Here is a 20035-nt window from a genome sequence, read left to right as displayed (position 1 = left end):
GGAAAGGGAAAGGGAAAGGGAAAGGGAAAGGGAAAGGGAAAGGGAAAGGGAAAGGGAAAGGGAAAGGGAAAGGGAAAGAAAGAAAAAGAAAAAAGAAAAAAAGAAAAAAAGAAAAAGAGAAAAGAAAAAGAAAAAGAAAAAGAAAAAGAAAAAGAAAAAGAAAAAGAAAAAGAAAAAGAAAAAGAAAAAGAAAAGAAAAAGAAAAAGAAAAAGAAAAAGAAAAAGAAAAAGAAAAAGAAAAAGAAAAAGAAAAAGAAAAGAAAAAGCAGGAAGTAAAGAAGTTAACAGGAGGAATATCACCGTACATATATTAAAAATATCACCTCTATTGTCTTCGGCCTTTAATTTTCAGTTGAAGGGAGTACTGCTCCCTTCTGAGTGCTACACATTCTATATGATCAAAAATAAAGTGAAGTGCCATCAAAAAATATAATAGTGTATATGCTGGGATTGCAGATAGAATTTAGAATAATTGTGGACAGGAAAATACACAAAATACTGGTTAATCCACTTGAATATTCCTCAGGAAGCAAATGAAGGAAAAACTAAACCGAAAAGAAATAAAACTAAAGTCTCTGTCAGTAGTCCCAGGAGATAACGTCTTATCCTAAAAACAGTGACCACGGTAACCTAGTCTATGAATCACGGCACTTAGGCATGAAGAGTCACATTCCATGTTGACACAGATCTTCACTGGTCCCATTAAATGTAATGGGGTTGCATCAGATGTAAATCACTGTAAAATATGAGCCCTTATCTAATTTCTTCCTCTGAGATGACTTCACTCAAAGCCACTGTTTCTTATTTCCTTTGCCCTGTAAAATCCTAGTAAAACAGATTTTAAATTCTAAGAAAATTATTCTAAATTTCAGCAATTTTTGAAGAAAAACTGTTTTGTTTTGTTTTGTTTTGTTTTTCAAATTCTGTCTTATACTTGTGAATATTTGATAGGAACTGCTGTACCTGTTTGGAAAGGATGGCTTGAATTGCCTGAAAGGCCTTTCCAAAGGTGAAATTTATAACTTGGTGCATGGCAGATTTCGATGTGCTAACAAGTAGGGATAACACCAATAGTTGTAATAGCCTGTATACATGTTCAGTGATGAACAGGAATGAAATAGAATAAATCTACTTGTCTTTTATTTTTTACTATATCATCTGCTGTTCTTAGAAATAATGTTTTAACCAGTGCAAAACATTTTAAAAAGAAGCCATCCAAATCTTGACCATTTTGTCTATACTTATATAAATGTAAAACTGCAATATAAGCAGTGCTCTATTTTGCACAAATTAGATTTCTTTCTTTTTTTCTTTTTTCTTTTTTTCTTTTTTTTTTAAAATTAAGCTTAATTTTTGTTAAATGGATCAGAATTTAGGAGCTTCATAAAACCGTGAAAAGGGTTGTCTACATTACATCATTTAATATAACCCTTCTTTAAAGATATTATGGTAGAATTTTTTACTATGCAGAAGGTTGCCTGATGCCAACACCAAAAGCATTAAATGTTGGATCATCACATTTTTTCTTACAGAGTCCATCATAGTAACTGAGGCACATGGCATTCTGGAAATGATAGTATCTCTATGCTCCTGAAAAAGCACCAAGTGTCCTGAGAGTTGCTTATTCCAAAAATAGTTCATCTGTAACATAGGTGGATAATCAGAATATGGGTACGGGGTGGCAGATTACAGGTTTCATCAGTATGTATCTGGGATGACTTGCATAACTGATTCATGGCCTCATCATCCATGATTAATGTGCTATAAAGTTACAGGAATGGAAGCCTCTCGCATGTAGTGAGGCAGGGGCCCTGCAGAAAAGAGCAGTATGTGACCATGTAATTAATGTCTGTGCCATTAATCTATTTGCACAAATGGGCAGAACTGGGGTCACGCTCACGAACTCATTGAGTCATGAGATCTCTCAGGTTCTCATCTTTGCCAGTTGTAGGGTGTTTTTTTCTTTTCTTTTTCTGGCAAGTTTTTTATGTCATTTGTTTAAAGAGGCTTATAAAAGAGGTAATTTGAAAAAAAGTGTGCACATATAAAAGTGTGAGGAAATTTTGACAGGTTTTATGCAGTCCCTCAAGCATGATAGTTTGCTCTTCTTGCATGACTGATAATATGTCAATAAATTTTGTGATGTTATTGCCCTTTATTTTACTCTTCAGGGGAAAGAGGTGAAAGCAGATAATGCAGTTAAACATGAGGGCTGGCATGTGTCTCCAATGCATTCAGATAGTCTGAGAAGACCTAAGCCAAACCAGACCCTTATTATAGCAGGCACTGTAAGGGACAGTCCTGCTCCATGAATTTTACAAGGTAAAACCAAAAGAGGGGTGGCAGATATTATTTTGATCCTTTTTTTTTTTTTTAGACAGAGAATGATGAAATTTAGGAAAGTGTTTTACAAAGTATCAGCATTTTCAGTGAAGACTGTTTTTGTCTACAACAAAAATCAGTGGACTTCCAGAGAGCAAGTTAGACTTTTTTTACTCGCCCAGTCATTCTAGTCATCTTTCTCTGTTACTGACCACAGAAATGCTCCTGGGTAACTATGTCACTAAATCAGGATGCTTACCCATATAGTGAACAAGAATCACTACTAAAACCACTTTTAAATGCCTATAACTAGGTGCTAGCCTCATCTGAATCTTTGGCTGGTAATAACCAGAGCTAGATGATCTTAAAGGTCCCTTCCAATCCAAACCATTCTATGATTCTATGGTCCTATAATCAAGTTCCTTGCCTATTCAAACAGGATATGACAGTGTAAGAGGAAATAAATGTCTCCAAAGTATCCATCCAGTGTCTTAGTCACAGAATCATAGAGTCACAGAATAGTTAAGATTGGAAGGGATCATCTAGTCTAGCACACCTCCTTCAAGCAAAGTCACCTAGAGCATCACATTGCTCAGGATCATATCCAGGGGGGTTTCAACATCCCCAGAGAAAGATATATCATAGCCTCTCTGGCAGTCTCCTTCCTTTGAATGAGCTTTTCTTTGTCCTTTAGGCTTGATTTTCCAGTAGGTTAAATACGTTCCTTATCGATACTTAATCAGCACTTCCCAGCAGTATATCCACTCTGACAAGAAACAAAATTCTCTGATTCTTCACTCAGATATTTCTATTGCCCTTTGATGGGGAGGTTGATAGATAACATATAACAGCTTTAAACTTTTAAGTGTTTAAAGTATTGCAGGCTCGCGAGGGAAAGCCTGAAAGGGACATTGGAAGTGAGAAAAAAGCTGCACACTGGCACACAGTCAAGAGACCCCTCTCTGATTTCAGACAGGTCCAAAGGACTGCCCTACCATGCTTAGAAGAAAGGCTAATCCCTGGGATCGTTATATTCACAATCCTGCCTTGTGATCTTTATAAATCTTTCTCTGAACACAGAGGATGAGCATCCTAGTGAGATTGTCAAAATGCTTTTTTGTACGAATACTTGGTTCAAAAAGAAACAGAGTCCTGTGAAGTTTCCGTAAAGAAGCAACCATCTGAAGATAGGCCTTATAAAAGATTAACTTGAATCCTACAGCTTCTTTTTTAATTTTTTTTTAATTTTTCTTTTTTTTTTTTTTTTTACAAAAGCTCTTCTTAATGGTTCACTTTTTAAATGCACCCCTGTTTAATTATTTATGCATCCTGAGCTGTTTTTTCTGGATTTGGAACTTTCAGCATGGCACTTGCCTTTTTATTTCACACCACTGAAAGGACATGCTGCACTGTGTACAAAGCAGCATTTAAAGGTCCCCTTGAGAATGCACACAGCAAGTGTGTAAGGCCTGCTTAAATGTGTGTGTGAGATGGAGTAGTTGCCTGAATGCTTTGACTGGTAAGTCAGGGAGTATGGTGAATCTAACTCTATCCTGGCAAAATGTTTTCAGACCCAGTTTGGAAGTCACAGGTTGTGGCTTTTGTGTTGAGTGACGTGTTGGCCTTTTTCCTCTGCTTCTTCATCTTTCATTTTCTCTGCTCTGCCTTTATTATTTGAACTTAAGGATTCTGGGCAGATTTTTTTCGCATGTTTTTGGAACAACATGGAATGTCAACTCCTGTTTGTATGCCCGGATAATTACAGTGCAAATAATGGACTGTTGTGACTACAAAAAATCATGGAAGTGAAGATCTGGATTTCTAGTCCAGTCTATGTGTATTAGGGAGACCTTGACTACGTGTCCTTGGTCAAATCTTTTAATTTATTTCTGGAATTTCTGGTGTGGAAATCAGTGCAAACAGACTTTCCTCAGTGCAGAGATTCAATTTTGCATAACTTTCATATCTCTTTACAAATACTGTAGTCCTAGAAATAGAAAAAAAAAATATATTTTTTATTAGCTGTAAGGTTTAAATTATATCTTCAGAAGATGTATTTTCAAATGGGTTTGCTAATGCGTGCCACCTGAAAACGATTGCATGAATAGGAGCTGCTTTCAAAGTACCTGAAAAGAAAAAGGAGAAAAGAATCACTGGAGTCTGGAGCACTGCTAACAAGTCTCATGCCTTTTAGGATTGATTCATTCTGCAGGCTTTGATAACACAAACATAGGCCATGGCTTGGGTTAACGTGCCTAGATTTCTAATGCAAGGAAAGTCAAGAGTGTGATCTGTTATCTCTGTTAGAGACTCAGTGCACATCAAAGTGCTAATCCAGCAGCTTGATGTGGTTACTGAAATCCATCCTTGCTCAACTATCCATATCCTTATTTTGACTCTCTTGACTGTCAGAGACCATCCTGGAAGGCACTTTCATCAGGTGTGTATCAGAGTAGCCTAGTTGCTATTATGCACAATTAAATTTTGCAAACAGCAGAAACTCTTGGTTTAGTCAGGAAATATGAAGAGGAATGATGGAAAAGATGTAGATAGATCAACTAAATGTCTTACTTCCTATTCTTGCAAAATTGTTCTCTGTAATCTGTGTTTTTTTCCATTCCCTATGATTTCGTCTAGTCCTATGTGTTCAAAAAATGGGTTTACTGTTGTATCTGCAGGCTGCCCTATAACTTAATGCATCTTACTGTCAGCAGGTTCAAACATTAAGCCTGCGTTTCTTTTCATTTCATCCCTTTCATCCTATTTGTGTTGTAAAAAGCAGCCATCTCTTAAGCTGCTGCTAGTGCAGTGTCATGACTAAGAAGGGGAGGTTTGCTCAGTATTTTGGTTTTCACTGAGATCTGCTTTCAGCAGAGACTATTGCATTGTCAATTACACCTGCGTTTTCTATAAAGATTATCTTAAAAGAGGATAGATGCTTAAACATTCAGTGAAGTACTTCTGGGAATAAAATGTTTCTAGATCAAGCGAAATTTGACTTTATCAGAGAGAACATCGCAATCAGACTTTGTCCCTTTTCTATCTACAAAGTAATCTGCAGAATCTAAGCAAGTCTTCTCCAAGGGAAATATCATGTCCTGTTGCGAAATAACTCTTCATTTTCCAAAACACTCTTGCAGCTCAATCTTTTCCATACATGGAGTCCTGTCTCTCCAGCACACTGCAGTAATGATGCCCATTCTGTATACAGTGTCTGCGTGTTTTGTTTTGTTTTGTTTTGTTTTTCTACAAGGAAAAGGATTAGGCATGTTGAAAGCACGGTGTTTACTTCAGAAGAAATCCATCCAAGACAAGTGAACCGTCAACACCTACTTCTCAATAAACAACTGTCAGGGATTTGAGTAAATGAGGGCTGTGTGTGTGGTGGTGTGTGTCTGTTGGTTATTTAATTACTCCATGAGTCTGCTCGTATCCCTAGTAACCTTCATGTTTTCATTTGAGTTATGCCATAGCTTTGTAGTTATTTTTCCCAAATCATGGCTGGTTCTGAGACCAAATTGCTAGACATCAGCCTGGCTTTGTTTGCTGCCTGTGTTCCTGTAGCGTGGGCAGATAATTTAAACAGGAACCTATGACCTCTCTTGTGTGCTTTAGAGGGGGCTTTGAGCTGCTTTGATGCCTCGTAGACACCTTTCCTAACTCCTGCATTAAGCCTTGTTCACCTGAAAAAATCAAGCTTTACTGGATTCCCATCAGGCATATTGTTTGGAAGGGAGAAATTTTAGCTTCAGTTCATCAACAAAGAACACTGCTGCTGTAGCTCTAGGTTTTTATCCAATAAATGAGTAGACATAGCACATGTTGGTTAAAACTTGTAGGTCATGTACTGGTCAGGAATGCTGGCAAAACCACTTACCAGAAGAGAAAGATGTCTCAGTTAAATCAGAACATAGAGATCAGATGTCAGTCACTGGATGAACCATTCTTCATATTTTCTTGGAAGGAGTTTTTCATTAAGATGAGTGTTTTTCAAATGAGGTGCTGCTCCATGATAGTCAAAAGTTGGTTTCATACTCTAATATTTTTGGTGTGGTTTTTTTTTTTTTTTTTTTTTTTTTTTTGGTTTTGTTTTGTTTTTTTTTCTTTTCTTCCTAAACTGCTGTTTTTTGTCTTGTGGTCCTTTGAGGAAATAAAGTAGATACCTTCACTTCAGCAGCAACACATCTGGAATTGTGCTCTCCAAAAAACACCATAAGTAGAAGCCAAGGCCTGGTTCATGATCAGTGTGGTCAGAAGTCAGAGGTCAGACAGTGTCCTCTTTTTGCTTTTTTTGTAATGATAAGTTTTTGTGCTTTTTCTCTGCTGAACCATAAGGTCTGGTGAACAGAGCCCAAGAATCAAAAGACAGACAGAGTAAGGTATGCCTACTTCAAGCCACGTGGAACCAAAGCAAAGCCTTGCTAATCTCACAGCAGTTGCCCACATTCTGTTGAGAGGGCAAAGCAATACTGCTCAAAAGAAGGCAATGGAATTAAGTGTCTCTGGAAGCACCAAGAATGAATCAGACACGCTCTTGTGGGAAATAATCTATGGAAAGAGCAGGAGAAAAGAATGCCTAAAGCAGGAGATGCTGCTCCATGAGTAGCAGGCAGACAGCCTAGTTGCATTTTTCTTGTGGCCAGTAGCTCTAATATGTGGCTAACAGAATATACGTAACTCAAGATTTTACTGATTAACTAACCTCAAAACTGAACTAATGTTTGAATACGAAGCTAGAAGTGCAAACATCCAAGATGCGACTAACTTGAATCCTGGTAACAGATTTTCTCTGTATCCAGATGTCCATTTGTATCATGTAGCATTTGCAGAGAGAGAGGGTGCAAGGAAATGTTAACCTCTGTTAACTTTGAAAATGGCTGGGTTTAAATTTGAATTGCACGTGTAAGTTTGTTCTTTGCTTTCCAAATCTTTATTTGCCTGGAACAAGACTGTGGTATATCCAAGACCATATGTTTTCTCTTCTATGGTTTACCTCAAAAAGGAAAGAGAAGTCTTTCATTGAAGAACAATTTTAATTAAGACTTTGTAATGGTAGAGCTTTTATGAAGAAAATGAAAAATTCTGTGCTTCAGGGAGGAGTGATGGCATCAAACATCCCTCAAAGGTTCACAGCTTACTGTATTCAAAACATGTTTTCAAAGAAGTGCATGGATCTCAACAAGAAATAATGATAGGTGGAAATCTTGAAAGTATTGCCAGAAACAATTTAAGCTTCCAAACAGTTGTCTTGTTGAGAAATGTTTTAAGAAATTCTTTTGTCAAGGCATGGCTCAGCTCTGGTCTGGAGTGGTAGGAATGGAATTAAAAGTATATTATTGGACACCAATGTAATTGGGGCTATACTCATAATGCCTCCTTTCTGATAACTAATTCCAGAGCCTGAATTATTTGTTCAGATGCTTTATATAGTCAGTAGAGTGATTTAGCTGCTCTGATTTCCTCTCTGGAGGTTTTACTGATAACATGAGAAACTTGGGCTCCTCAACCAGGTGCTAGTAAAGGTTGGGTGGCCAAAACTATGACCTCAGTTTCCTGCTCTGACTGACGTGATGCATCAAACTGGAGAGCCAATTCGTGCAGTATATTCATGAGTGTTATTTCAAACCTGATCTTATATCAGACAAGGCTGGTCCAAGCTATAGCACTAGCAGAAAGCAGCTCAGTCCTGAGGAGCACTTGGGTTTGGATCCTGACCTGAATTTCTTATTTTATCTTCAACTCTATGATGTACATTTTTTTTTTATTCCTAACTAGAAACCCAGTTTCTGGAGGACAAGAGCTGAAAGTGCAAAAGCTTTTCTTCAATCACAAACTTTTCCTATTTTTCTCTAAGAAAAACCCTAGCGAGCAGCAGCCAGCCCTGCTGAGATGTAGCCTCAAGTGTCCCCTCCTTCACAAACCGGAGGAGTACAACAAGTCTGCAAGGGAAGGAAACCTAATTACATTGCACATGTTCTAATTTAAGTTGCTGTGGGTTGCTGGGAGTTTGAGGAGCAGAAACATGAGGTCGCTTCTTGCCTGCGACCATGTCTTTTGCTGATGAAAAGTGTATACACTTTATAGCTTTTCCTGGTGTAATTACCTCAAAGATGTATGAGTGGGGATCTTCCCCACAGTCTGGGCTTTCTTTCCTTGAGAAAAAAAAAAAAAAAAGTCCAACTTTAAAATTAAACATCTAGCAACATGTACACACGTGCACAGATAAATGCACACAGTTGGGCAGGTAGAGCTTTACATATGTGTTGTGATCACAGATGCATGAATAGTCCATTTTAATAACACCACAAAGATAAGGAATTTAAAAAGTATCACTCGTGTAGTGTTTGCAATACAGAAATGCTAGCCTTCTACATCTGAGACATATCCAAATCGCCACTGGCATTCTGTGAAAGCCTTCTTGCTGCTCTAAAGCACAGTATCACATTTACTCTGCTTTTGCAAAACAGTTTTTGCAGTTGTGGCTTTGACATTGATGGTCACTTCTAATCGAAAGTCATCATTTCAGCCAGCTTGGAGCCCTTTTATTTTCCCTCCCACACTTACACACAGTCTCATACAGCAAAGCATCTGTATGTTCGCTCTTCAGCTTCTGCCAGAGGGGTATGATTTTGGTGATAACCTATAAAAAAGTATAAATACATGCAGACCGTATTTGCCATGCAAGGGCATTTTTAAATATAGTTTCAATATTTATTGTTTTTTCCCCATCCATTTACATATAAACCAGAGAAGACATGCACTTCATACAGGAAATATTGGTGGAATTCCTACTTGCCTTTTTTTCTTACTGTTTCAATTTACAGATCATTCTTTGTTTCGTGCTTGTAGTGGAAGGTGTGTCTTATTATCACTGTCTGAATGACAACTCATTTATTTATTTGAAGTCACATTAATCTAGATTGCAAAGAGCCTTGGCAATCTGAACTTGTGACCTTGGTCTTGGGAACCTCCATGGGCGCTTGAAAAAGTGAACATCAGGAAGCCCAGTTTCTTCTGCTAGCACTGGCAGAAAAATATGGGAAGAAACTGGGTAAATTGCTGTACCTCAGTATTTCTGAATAATGACTCCTTCTTCCATTATTTTTTGGGGGATTCCCTGTTGATAAAATTTAGATCGTTTAAAAGCTTTTTGCTCCATGTGAATGATGCGATGGATATCATTCTGAAGGCCATGATGAAAAATACGTGTAATAAACTTTTGTTAGGTCAATTTTTTTAATAATACATCATTTAACAAAGTGTAGTCTTTGTGCACACCGCTGCTTCTCTTGAAACATTCACTTGATCAGTAGCAGTAAATCCAACATATGTTATGTGTGGGAAAGGGAAGATCTGGAAAACTCAAAGAAGCTCTGTTTTCCTTCTTTTCTTCATTGTAGATGTTATATATGTAGGTATCTGGTACCCTCAGTAGTACCTAACCTACTCCAAGTGGAAAAAACATAAGTTAAAAATTACAGTTGTAAGTCTTACAACCGCCAGTCAGGGAAATCTGAAATTCTCAGATATCCATAACAAGCTGAACAGTCTGTAGCAGCAGTGTGCACTGAACTAAAGTCTCCAGCACTTTAAAGTACACATTTTCTAGCTCTGCCCTTTCCATAGTATTCCACAGGGGCCACCCATCACAACTGCTGATAAGGTCGTGTGCAGGGTGAGTGATGAATCTGTGCTGATTTCAGAATGTTTTTCTGTCTACTTGCAGAAAATAAATACGCATGTATATTTGAGAGAAATCCTTGAAGAGAGAATGTGCAAGAGTAATTGCATTGCCTAGTCAAAAACAGAGAGAAAAAAATAAATAGTAACTTAAAATTCAGTGGTTTGAGATTTAGATTTTGTTGCTGAATTTGTGAATGTGAATTTAGATTTTTGTTGTCCCCCCACAATCCTCAAAAACATTACTGAACACTAAACATGACTTTGGATACAGACAGACATTTCCAACATTTCAGAGGTTTTGCATCTGGGCTCCTGTTCTTCAGAGAGCACAGAAGCAGAGAAATGTAAACCAAATTAATATGTTCTTCTGTATTTAGGAAAGAAAAAACAGGGTTTTTTAGGAAAAAATGGCAGCCAGTGCCTAAAAATGACCACAATGTTCCTCATGTCTTCAGATCCAGGATGTTTTTATTTTGTGCACTTCCACAGATGTATGTGAGATTTAGATCCAGATTGGATATCAGACTTTGTGCCTCATTTGGAAGGGCCAAATCTAAGTAAATCCTATTTTGTGTGGACAGGGTCAGTATGGAGGAATACTTTACATTTATTCACCTCTTGAAAGTCCATGTGTGTGCACACTTAGCCAGTGCAGAGGAATTGTTACAGGAATCACAACAACTTCCTCTATACATTGGTTTCCTGAATGCACTGACATGAATGTTTTCTTTGCATGTGCTCGTCTTCACTCTGGGGAGAATTGCATCTCACTGGGCTTGTAAGGATCTAAAGGTCCTTCCTAGTAAATAAACTCAGCTGTGCCACTGGGACAAGCTGCTTTACAACAGCAAGGAATATGGCAAGTGAAATGACTTGTTAAAAAATGTGAAATATTCTTTTTGGTGCCAAGGATGAGGAAGAATTGCTGGGATGAATCCAGAACTGAGGTGTGTCGAGGGATAGAAATGATTCCAGGGGAAGAAAGTAGAGGCTCTGAGCAGTGAGATTTATTACACTGGGATATAGCCTCCCAGAGGAAGGGCTTGAAGACACATTGCTGGAATTGCTTAACACTTGGTTGGACAAAACACTTGAGGATATAGAGACGATATATGGCCACAGATTTTTAAGGCTAGAAAGAGCCATTGTGATCACTTTGTCAAACCTCCTGCATGACTCATACCAGGGGATTTGCCTAGATGTATTCCTGTCCAATATTTGTCATGCACTAATGCATATCTGTTTGAAAAAACACCCAGCCTAGATTTACAAGAATCTTCCAGTAATCGACAATCCATTGCCATGATAAGCTGTTCTCATGGTTATTTATATTTCCTATTAAATATGTGGGCCATGTTTCTGTCTTACTGTTGTTAGCTTCTACTTCAAACCCTGCATCTATCTGCTAAGCTGAAGGACTTGCTGTGACGCTGTTGTCCCCATTTGAAGTCACTTTGTTGTACCTCAAATGCTTGCAACACCACCCTGACCAGTGCCTTAGCTCATTTCCCTCTCTCCTCCAGTACCTCTTTGAAAAACTTACCTTCTACCATCTCTAAAGATGCTGATCCCTCAGATAAGCTGTACTGTGGGAGGAAAAAAAATAAGATGTATAATTAGATCTAACTTTGCTCCCTTAGAAATAGACAAGTACATGTTCACGTCTGAGTTGTGTCTTCCCCTGTATATATCACTTCCACTGTACTGTCTTTCCCTGATATACCCTTTGAGTCAGGGTAGGGGATAGTGGACTGTAACTTTGGTGTCAGCGTTTTTACGGAGTTACTCAACTCAAGCACACAGCTAGCACTTAAGAGGAAGTAATAACTGCACTGGGAATGGTTCTGCTTCATCAACATGTGTAGAGTGAAGAAATGTATTTAGGTGATTTAGTAGAACACGGGCAATCAAAAGAGCAAATCAAAAAAGCACTCTGATGTGCTGGCCATGCTGTACTATTTCTGTATGTAGTCCCAATGGTTCCACTCATAAGAGAGATCATACAGAGAGATCTCTGAATTTTTTTTGAACGTCCAACAACTGAAGATTTTCTACAGACTAGATCATCTGCATCGATAAGCAAATCCTGAGCAGGAGAGCTACAAACTTTGCTCTTTTGGATACTAATCCCAGACCTGAATTCATACTAAGAGATTTTCTACCTGTTTAATTCAAATTGGTGAAAGAATGGGGATTCAATGAGCTGAATTTTATCCCAAATTTCTTAGGTGAGATGCCAAAGAAACCTAGAAGGCCATTTAATTACAAAGTAATGCTTGATATGCCTTCCAAGCCTTCTTTTAAACCGCTGTACCTTGTTCTCTCTTTTATTCCAGCCCATGCTGCTGTTTTATTTCTGTGGAAAACAAACCTAAACTTGGTCATGGCCTTAAAGTATTTCTGCTGTTCCTTAATAAAAGTGTGTTGTGAAAATGGCTAAGAAAGTCTTGAAAGTATAAAATCAAGGGACAATTAAATCTTGAGCTCAGCTCTCTAATTGATTTCCATTGGAGATTCACACTTAATAAAATACAGAAAATTGCATTTTATTTTGGCACATAAATACTGGTAGTGGAGACTGTGGCATTTAGAAGACAGTATCACTGCACCAGAAAACTCACTTCAGCAAAATGATGCAGTCCAGTTGAGCCCCTTTTATGATCTGACAAATGACTGTTTTTATAGCACACTAAATAAAACCTGCTATTCGAACTGGAGGTTTATTAGTAAAGGTGATTCTGTGATAGCTGGGGAGGGAGGAGGGGAAGGAGGCACAAGGAATGAACATCAAAAGAGAGACACGTGTCATTCAGAAAAAGCACAGAAATGCCCCCCAAATGTGATAGCACTCATCATCACCCTGACTATCTCTGCCGCTGAAATAACCGACATCACCATTACTATTTCTTTGTTGCTCCAAAACATTATTGCTAGTTTGGTCACATTTCCGCTGATGGAAAAGCCTTTGCTCTGGGTGCAGTGAGGGAATTAGCAAAAGCATCTAGGCAGAAGAGATGGCTGTGGGGAACAACATATGAATAATGATATGATAAAATTAGTCCAGGAGGATTAGCCAGGGCAGTCTGTGACAATAATGCCACCAAAACTGCTGCTTTTATATTCTTGTAAGAGGACGTGCAGGTGGAAGTTGGCATCCTCATAGAATGCACCTATACCTTAGATGTGCCTGTGAATTGCTTGGTGTTTTTCTTCAAACACAACTGCTTTGGTGTGTAAGTGCACTCACGTGGTGGAATACTAAAAGTGATGATTATGGAGAGGGAGAGGGTGTCATCTTTAGACTAGACACAATCTGCTGTCACACTTCTGATGTCTTCAGCCTCCACAGCAAAGTTCCCCAGAAACAGTGTCATGCACTTGCTGTTGGTATGAGCAATATGGAGAAAAGGATTACATTTCATCCAAAGCATCTTTGAAAAATGGGCACAGAGTACATATAAAGTGAGAGGACGAAACTGAAATGATAGTTGTCCTGTGGTTTTTGCATATGGGATAGGTTTCACTGCATGCTTACTTGAATTGTTAGGAATGACAGCATGAGAGTTTGAGGCTAGATGAGTGTGTTCCTATTCTCTTTCATCACAAGATAATTATTTTACTAATGAAAACCAAGGAGAATCCCACTCAGGAGATGGAGACCAGCTTTTTGAGAGAGTCAAGAACATGGTATACATCCCACATCATCTGCTGGCTCTACAGAGAGTGCGGTTTTGAGTTCATAACAAGCGGAGCTAGAAATTTATCACGTATGACATCTCCAGGCAGATTTTCCAACAGGAATGAACCACCCACATCTTGTTGCGGATCAGTTTCATGTTTTCAGGGTGAATTGGTAGGGCAGGACTCAACACTTGATGCAGAGAAGTGGAAAAACTTTCCTTTCCTTCAGTATATTTAAACCCCTTTGCGAATTTTCATGAAATTTAACCCAGATACACCAAATTGATGTTCTGGCAGATTTCTGGACTTTGTTCTAATTCTGTAGCATATGCAATACTTCATGCTAGACCTTAGCTGCAATCAGGATGCTTTGAAAGAATTAATCTGGCGGTCAGTAACTGCTAAATGAAGTGCATGCTAAAAGAATGATGAGCTAACTGACTGGAGCTCACAGCTTTTATGAGCTTTTCTAAATGCCTGTTTTCAGGTGAATTCAGCATCTCCTTGACATTCAAGGACTCAATTTATACTCAAATTATTTAACTCTAGTGGAAAGAAGCACTGGCCTCAACGGAAAAGCCATTTATAATTCCCCCACCCCTTGGAAAAAAATAAATGCGTTCAGGATAAAGCTACAATTCCTATAATAAATGAAATCTTTCAATGCAAATTAAGCACTGCAGGCTTTTAAAAATTACAGCAGAAACTTAGAGTACACAGCTGCTCACATCCTTATTTCCAATTTAGTAATCTGAGACGTGCTGAAGCATTAATGTTTTGGACAACACCACAGACGTTTCAGAGATAAATACTTACTGCTAGCATTTCTATAAAGCCAATAGAACTCCATCCATCCTGGGACCCTTCTGCCATTTGATTTTGCCCTCAAATGCGGAAGTTACAGAGGAAGGAGGAAAAGCATAAAACATAGAGTTAGACATGCAATTTTTTTACTTGCACACCAGCTCCATGGGACTATAGCACTACTGAAGGGATGGAAATACATTTCATATATCAATATTAAAGTATTTGTGTCAGTGATGGTTCATTAACCCAGCTTTTGGACAAAAAAAAAAAAACAAGAAGTTTAGCAAGACATTTTCCTCTGCAAACCCCTGCTTCTTGGGTGTAATGCCCAATTGAAACACTCACTGAGAACTCTATGCACTGGCTAAAGGTCAAGCAAGGATTGAACTAGGGCTGTCTCACCAAAACTGCGTTAGTTCTGTTATAGTCACAGAATCACAGAATCACAGAATCACAGAATTGTAGGGGTTGGAAGGGACCTCCAGAGATCATCGAGTCCAACCCCCCTGCCAAAGCAGGTTCCCTACACCAGGTCGCACAGGTAGGCATCCAGGCAGGTCTTGAACATCTCCAGAGAAGGAGACTCCACCACCTCCCTGGGCAGCCTGTTCCAGTGCTCCGTCACCCTCACTGTAAAGAAGTTCTTGCGCATGTTTGTGCGGAACTTCCTGTGCTGCAGTTTCCAGCCATTTCCCCTTGTCCTGTCTCCACTCACCACTGAAAAGAGTCCGGCCTCACCATTCTGCCCCCCACACCTTAGATATTTATAGACCTGGATCAGGTCCCCTCTCAGTCTCCTTTTCTCAAGGCTGAACAGACCCAGTTCACTCAGCCTTTCCTCAAAGGGGAGATGCTCCAGGCCCTTCACCATCTTCGTGGCCCTCCGCTGGACTCTTTCCAAGAGATCCCTGTCTGTTTTGTACTGGGGAGCCCAGAACTGGACGCAGTACTCCAGATGAGGTCTTACCAGGGCAGAGTAGAGGGGGAGGATCACCTCCTTTGACCTGCTGGCCACGCTCTTTTTAATGCACCCCAGTAAGCCATTGGCCTTTTTGGCCACAAGGGCACACTGCTGGCTCATGGCCAACCTGTCGTCCACCAGGACACCCAGGTCCCTCTCTGCAGAGCTCCCCTCCAGCAGGTCATCCCCCAACCTGTACTGGTGCATGCAATTATTCCTCCCCAGATGCAAGACTCTACACTTGCTTTTGTTAAACCTCATCCGGTTTCTTTCTGCCTAGCTCTCCAGCCTATCCAGGTCTTGCTGAATGGCAGCACAGCCCTCAGGCGTGTCAGCCAATCCTCCCAACTTCGTATCATCGGCAAACTTGCTGAGGGTGGCCATTATCCCCTCATCAAGGTCATTGATGAAGATGTTGAACAAGACCGGACCCAGCACAGACCCCTGAGGAACACCGCTAGTTACAGGCCTCCAACCGGACTCTGCACCACCAACAACGACCCTCTGCGCTCTGCCAGTCAGCCAGTTCTCAACCCACCTCACTGTCCACTCATCTATCCCACACTTCCTCAGCTTTGTTATAAGGACGTCATGGGGGACAGTATCAAATGCCTTGCTGAAATCAAGGTAGACTACATCCACTACTCTCCCCCTATCCACCCAGCCAGAGACAACATCATAGAAGGCTACCAGGTTGGTCAAGCACGACCTCCCCCTTGTGAACCCGTGCTGACTACTCCTGATAACCTCCTCTTCTTCCAGTTGTCTGGAGATGACATCCAGTACAAGCTGTTCCATCACCTTTCCAGGGACAGAGGTGAGGCTGACTGGCCTATAATTGCCTGGGTCTTCCTTCTTGCCTTTTTTGAAGACCGGGGTGACGTTGGCTATCTTCCAGTCTTCAGGCACCTTCCCCGTCTTCCAAGACTTCTCAAAGATGACCGAAAGCGGTTCAGCAATCACCTCTGCCAGCTCCTTCAGCACCCGTGGATGAATCCCATCGGGTCCCATGGATTTCTGAACATTGATGTTGCCTAGGCGCTCCCGGACCACCTCTTCCCTGACAGAAGGGGGGTCTTCCATTCCCCAGATCCTCTCACTAATCTCCAGGGTCTCAGATTCCCGAGGGGGAGCTTTTTCACTGAAGACAGAAGCAAAGAAGGCATTCAGTATCTCCGCCTTCTCAGCATCCCCCGTTACCAGAACACCCCCGTCACTTAGCAGGGGAGCCACATTCTCCCTAGTCTTCCTTTTACTGTTAATGTACTTGAAAAAACCTTTTTTATTATCCTTTATCCCCTTTGCCAGACCTTAGGTGGTATTTCTTCTCTACTAGCTGCCTGAAGTTAGGCAGCAAAACATGTTATGCTTAATCATGATACTTCAACTGCATTGTTATGTCAGTGGTGATGGGCTCTTTGTTGGAAATGACAGAAAAATCCCATTGTTTAGGGTTTTCCCAGACTCGGTGTTTAATGTGTAGCCCTGAAAAGAATAGGGTTGATAAATGTTTGATAAAAAAAAAAGAGTATGTGCAGAGATGACCTTATTCTGCAAGTAAGGAATGGATCAGATCCTAGTTCCAAATGTAACCTTTATAAACTCACAATCTGTTGCAGTTTACCCAAATAAAATCCTCAATTACTGTATTTGGAAATTGAAAGTGTTTGGAATGCAGCTGAACACTGAAGTAGCATGCAAATCATCATTTAAAGCAGTACCAAAATTAATTTGGAATAACTTAGAATCTGATAGTTATAAAGCAAATCAGGATGCCTTAGTTGGAAGGCACGAAAAACTATATTATTTGCAATCTTGTGAGCATCTTTAGACCATTCAGTAATCTCTGTGTATTGCTTTATCGTTTCTGTAAAATAAGGACTTTAGTTAATATTCTCAAAAGGGTTGCAATGCAAAAGCTTTTGTTTTATCAATATTTTTACTTAGTTATCTTGACCATATCATGGTAAGAACAACAAGCTGCTTATGCTGCAGCAGCAAATAACACCACCAACTTTCCCATGGAATTTCACCTTTTCTGTATTGATATGATTACACAAATATCTCAGGGAAAACAGAGGTGTATAACAACGGCAGTGCAAATCTGCAGGGACTCCCAGCACCTTCAGTGGAGCTCTTCTTGATGTGCACAGCACTGCACCACAGTCTGCTATGTTTATGTTCAGTGAATGGACACAAACAGTTGATGCTTTGCTTTTAATTAACCCACTCTTAGCCCATGCTGTGCCTTGCTCTCAAGTAGTCCCCCTGCAGCTTCGTGTTAACTCCTGCCTCTCTTTCGATATCTAATGAATGATCCTTAGTTGTGTGAATGTGGTGGTGTTTGGGCTTTGCGCTATTGAAGATTGAGGATTTTAAGGAAGGAGTGAACTCTGGAATTGTTGAATTTCATACACTGCCCTGGAAAATTCCCCTTCTTTAGGACAATAATCGTGAATTTCATATTAATGCCTGATGACATGTTTTCTATCCATATTTTAATTGGAATTAAAGCCCTTGTATCAGTTTTGAACTAGCTTTAGTGGAGTTTCTCACAAGATGTTACTGCTGTTTTCCTTTCTATCAAGTGTCACATTCCAATTTGTGATCCCTCCTCTATGATTACAGTTACTAAGGATATACAAGACTTCCTGAGCCCTTTCAGACACTTGCTATTACAAACTGACCTGATTCAATCAAACAATCCTGATATAAATTGACCACAATTACTGCTAAACCCGTAAGTCATCAGACCAGAAACAAGTTTCTCTAGACCTTGAATCTCCTCTACCTAGCATCTTTTATTTACAGAGTAAAGCTGCCTCTGGAAGGCTCAGAGCACTCACCAAAAGATGTGAACTGTCTCCAACCTTTAGTTCTGATTATAAGCTTCAAGTGAGCTGTTTTCAGTTGCCCCACTGGGAAATGAGAGGAAATGCTCAGTTTCAGTTTTGAGCAAAAGTATGATCTGAGCTAGGATTATTTATTCATGTGCTGGAGCAGGATATCAGACTTTTTCTTCCTCTCAAAGGGTTTTATTTTCCAGCAACTTATTTTCATGCATGTCTAGGATGCAGAAACTGAAGAGAAAGCTTTTCAAGAGGAACAAATTATCTGGAGTTTCTCCCATTTTTTGGAACTCCTTGTGAAGGACCAAAGCCACATCTGTTGTTTTCAGAAGGCAGGTGCACATTGCATTTCCATCTTATCATTACTGCAGCCAGATATTTTCATTCAGTCCTAAAAAATCTCAGGCTGACCTTTTGCCTCATCAAAGAGCTGTTTTCGGAATAGTTTAGAAACATTATCAACCTCGTCTTTAATTTTTTCAAAACGGAATTAGGAATGAATGCAGCCTTGCCTTTTCTCAAACCAGGCTAGGTGCAAGGAAGGTCTGGTCTACATGCAAAACAGCTCCCTTAGCAGAATGCTGTGCCTGAGCTAATATGCTTCTCTGCATGGCTTGGAAGCAATCTTATGACTCAGCATCAACCAGCTCAGGTGGCCAACAGACCAAACTCTTGCATAAATTAAAACAGTCACCCTATTGATTTCCAATGAGATGTCGGCTCCTCATTGCCAGAATTGCTACCAAAAATGCCTTTCAGGTTCCTAGACCACACAGAGGAATTGAACAATGCTTTTCTGAGATTCTTGCTTGCTGGAGAGGCAGGAGTGGCCCTGAGAAAAGGCAAACACTTCCAAAGTCTCTAAGTGATATTATTTGTTTAGGAAAGCCTTTCCTCATTTTTATTTTATTTTATTTTATTTTCAGCCTGTGAAGAAGAAAACAAAGGACGGTATGTCCCCAGAGCATACTCTGATGTGTCACTGTGGATACCAATCCCCACAGACACTCCCAATGTTATTAATTTTTAAAACAAACTTGCTGATTGAGGTTCTGACTGCCTTTAAATTGTCTCTACAAGGAGACCGTGTACTAATTAACCCACAGAAACAATCAATGATGTACCTTTTTCAAGTTTCAGGGTGATTAGAATATGAAAATGAAGAGCACAATAGTGCAGATGTTTTAAAATCACAGCAGACAGCAATTAGTGACATGGGAACCAGCTGCTTATCTCTCCATATAAAGCCTCTTAATAGGGAATTACACTTGAGGAGCCATTACACAGATGGATCTGCAAATGATTTAAAGAGGGGGCGTAGTAGTATTAACTTTGATTTGCAAGCCAGATTCCTGACAAGCTGTATGTCAGGAATATATACCTCTAGAATTTTTTTCCTTTTTCCTTTTGGAGCAAAAAGTTACCACACCCTGTAAGCTACTAGATTTGTTTCAAGTTATATCTAAGTGTTTATTATTCTCTTATTCTTCTTTTTTTTTTTTTTTTTTTTTTTTTTTTTTTTTTTCCCCTCCCTATAGATTGGTTTGGATTTTTTTTTTTTTTTTCCCATGTTCACATTAATTTATTGATTTGGTTACTGGAATCTTTTCCTGCTTTCTGCTTTGGGACTGGAAGTAGTATGTAAATTTCGAGAGAAGCTCAGAGGGGATGTGGAGGCAGAGTGATACATCTAGTAGTTAAAATAAGAGTCCAAGAGGGACGGATTCAGCCA

At 39.6% G+C, this 20035-nt stretch overlaps 2 protein-coding genes across 8 annotated transcripts in view; both read left to right on the top strand.

Moving 5' to 3' along the window:
• The window catches only part of SETBP1 (SET binding protein 1), a 264152-nt gene that overhangs the window by 162207 nt on the left and 81910 nt on the right, over positions 1-20035 (top strand). Inside the window, exon 1 of one of the 7 annotated variants that reach the window (XM_048932014.1) lies at positions 19528-19735. The exons of the other annotated variants lie outside the window; for them this stretch is intronic. The gene's annotated coding sequence lies outside the window, so the exon portion shown is untranslated. Of the gene's footprint in view, positions 1-19527; positions 19736-20035 lie in introns of those variants that run through there. 7 annotated transcript variants of the gene reach the window in all.
• On the top strand, positions 15001-16751 carry LOC125687154 (uncharacterized). Its single transcript, XM_048932023.1, has 2 exons — positions 15001-16271; positions 16353-16751. Exons 1-2 carry the CDS (start codon positions 15680-15682, stop codon positions 16490-16492), a joined length of 732 nt encoding a protein of 243 aa, XP_048787980.1. The 5' UTR covers positions 15001-15679; the 3' UTR covers positions 16493-16751.

This window comes from Lagopus muta, chromosome Z (genome assembly GCF_023343835.1).
Source record: "Lagopus muta isolate bLagMut1 chromosome Z, bLagMut1 primary, whole genome shotgun sequence".
Taxonomy (NCBI): Eukaryota; Metazoa; Chordata; class Aves; order Galliformes; family Phasianidae; genus Lagopus; species Lagopus muta.
This window is presented reverse-complemented; position numbering and strand designations above follow the sequence as displayed.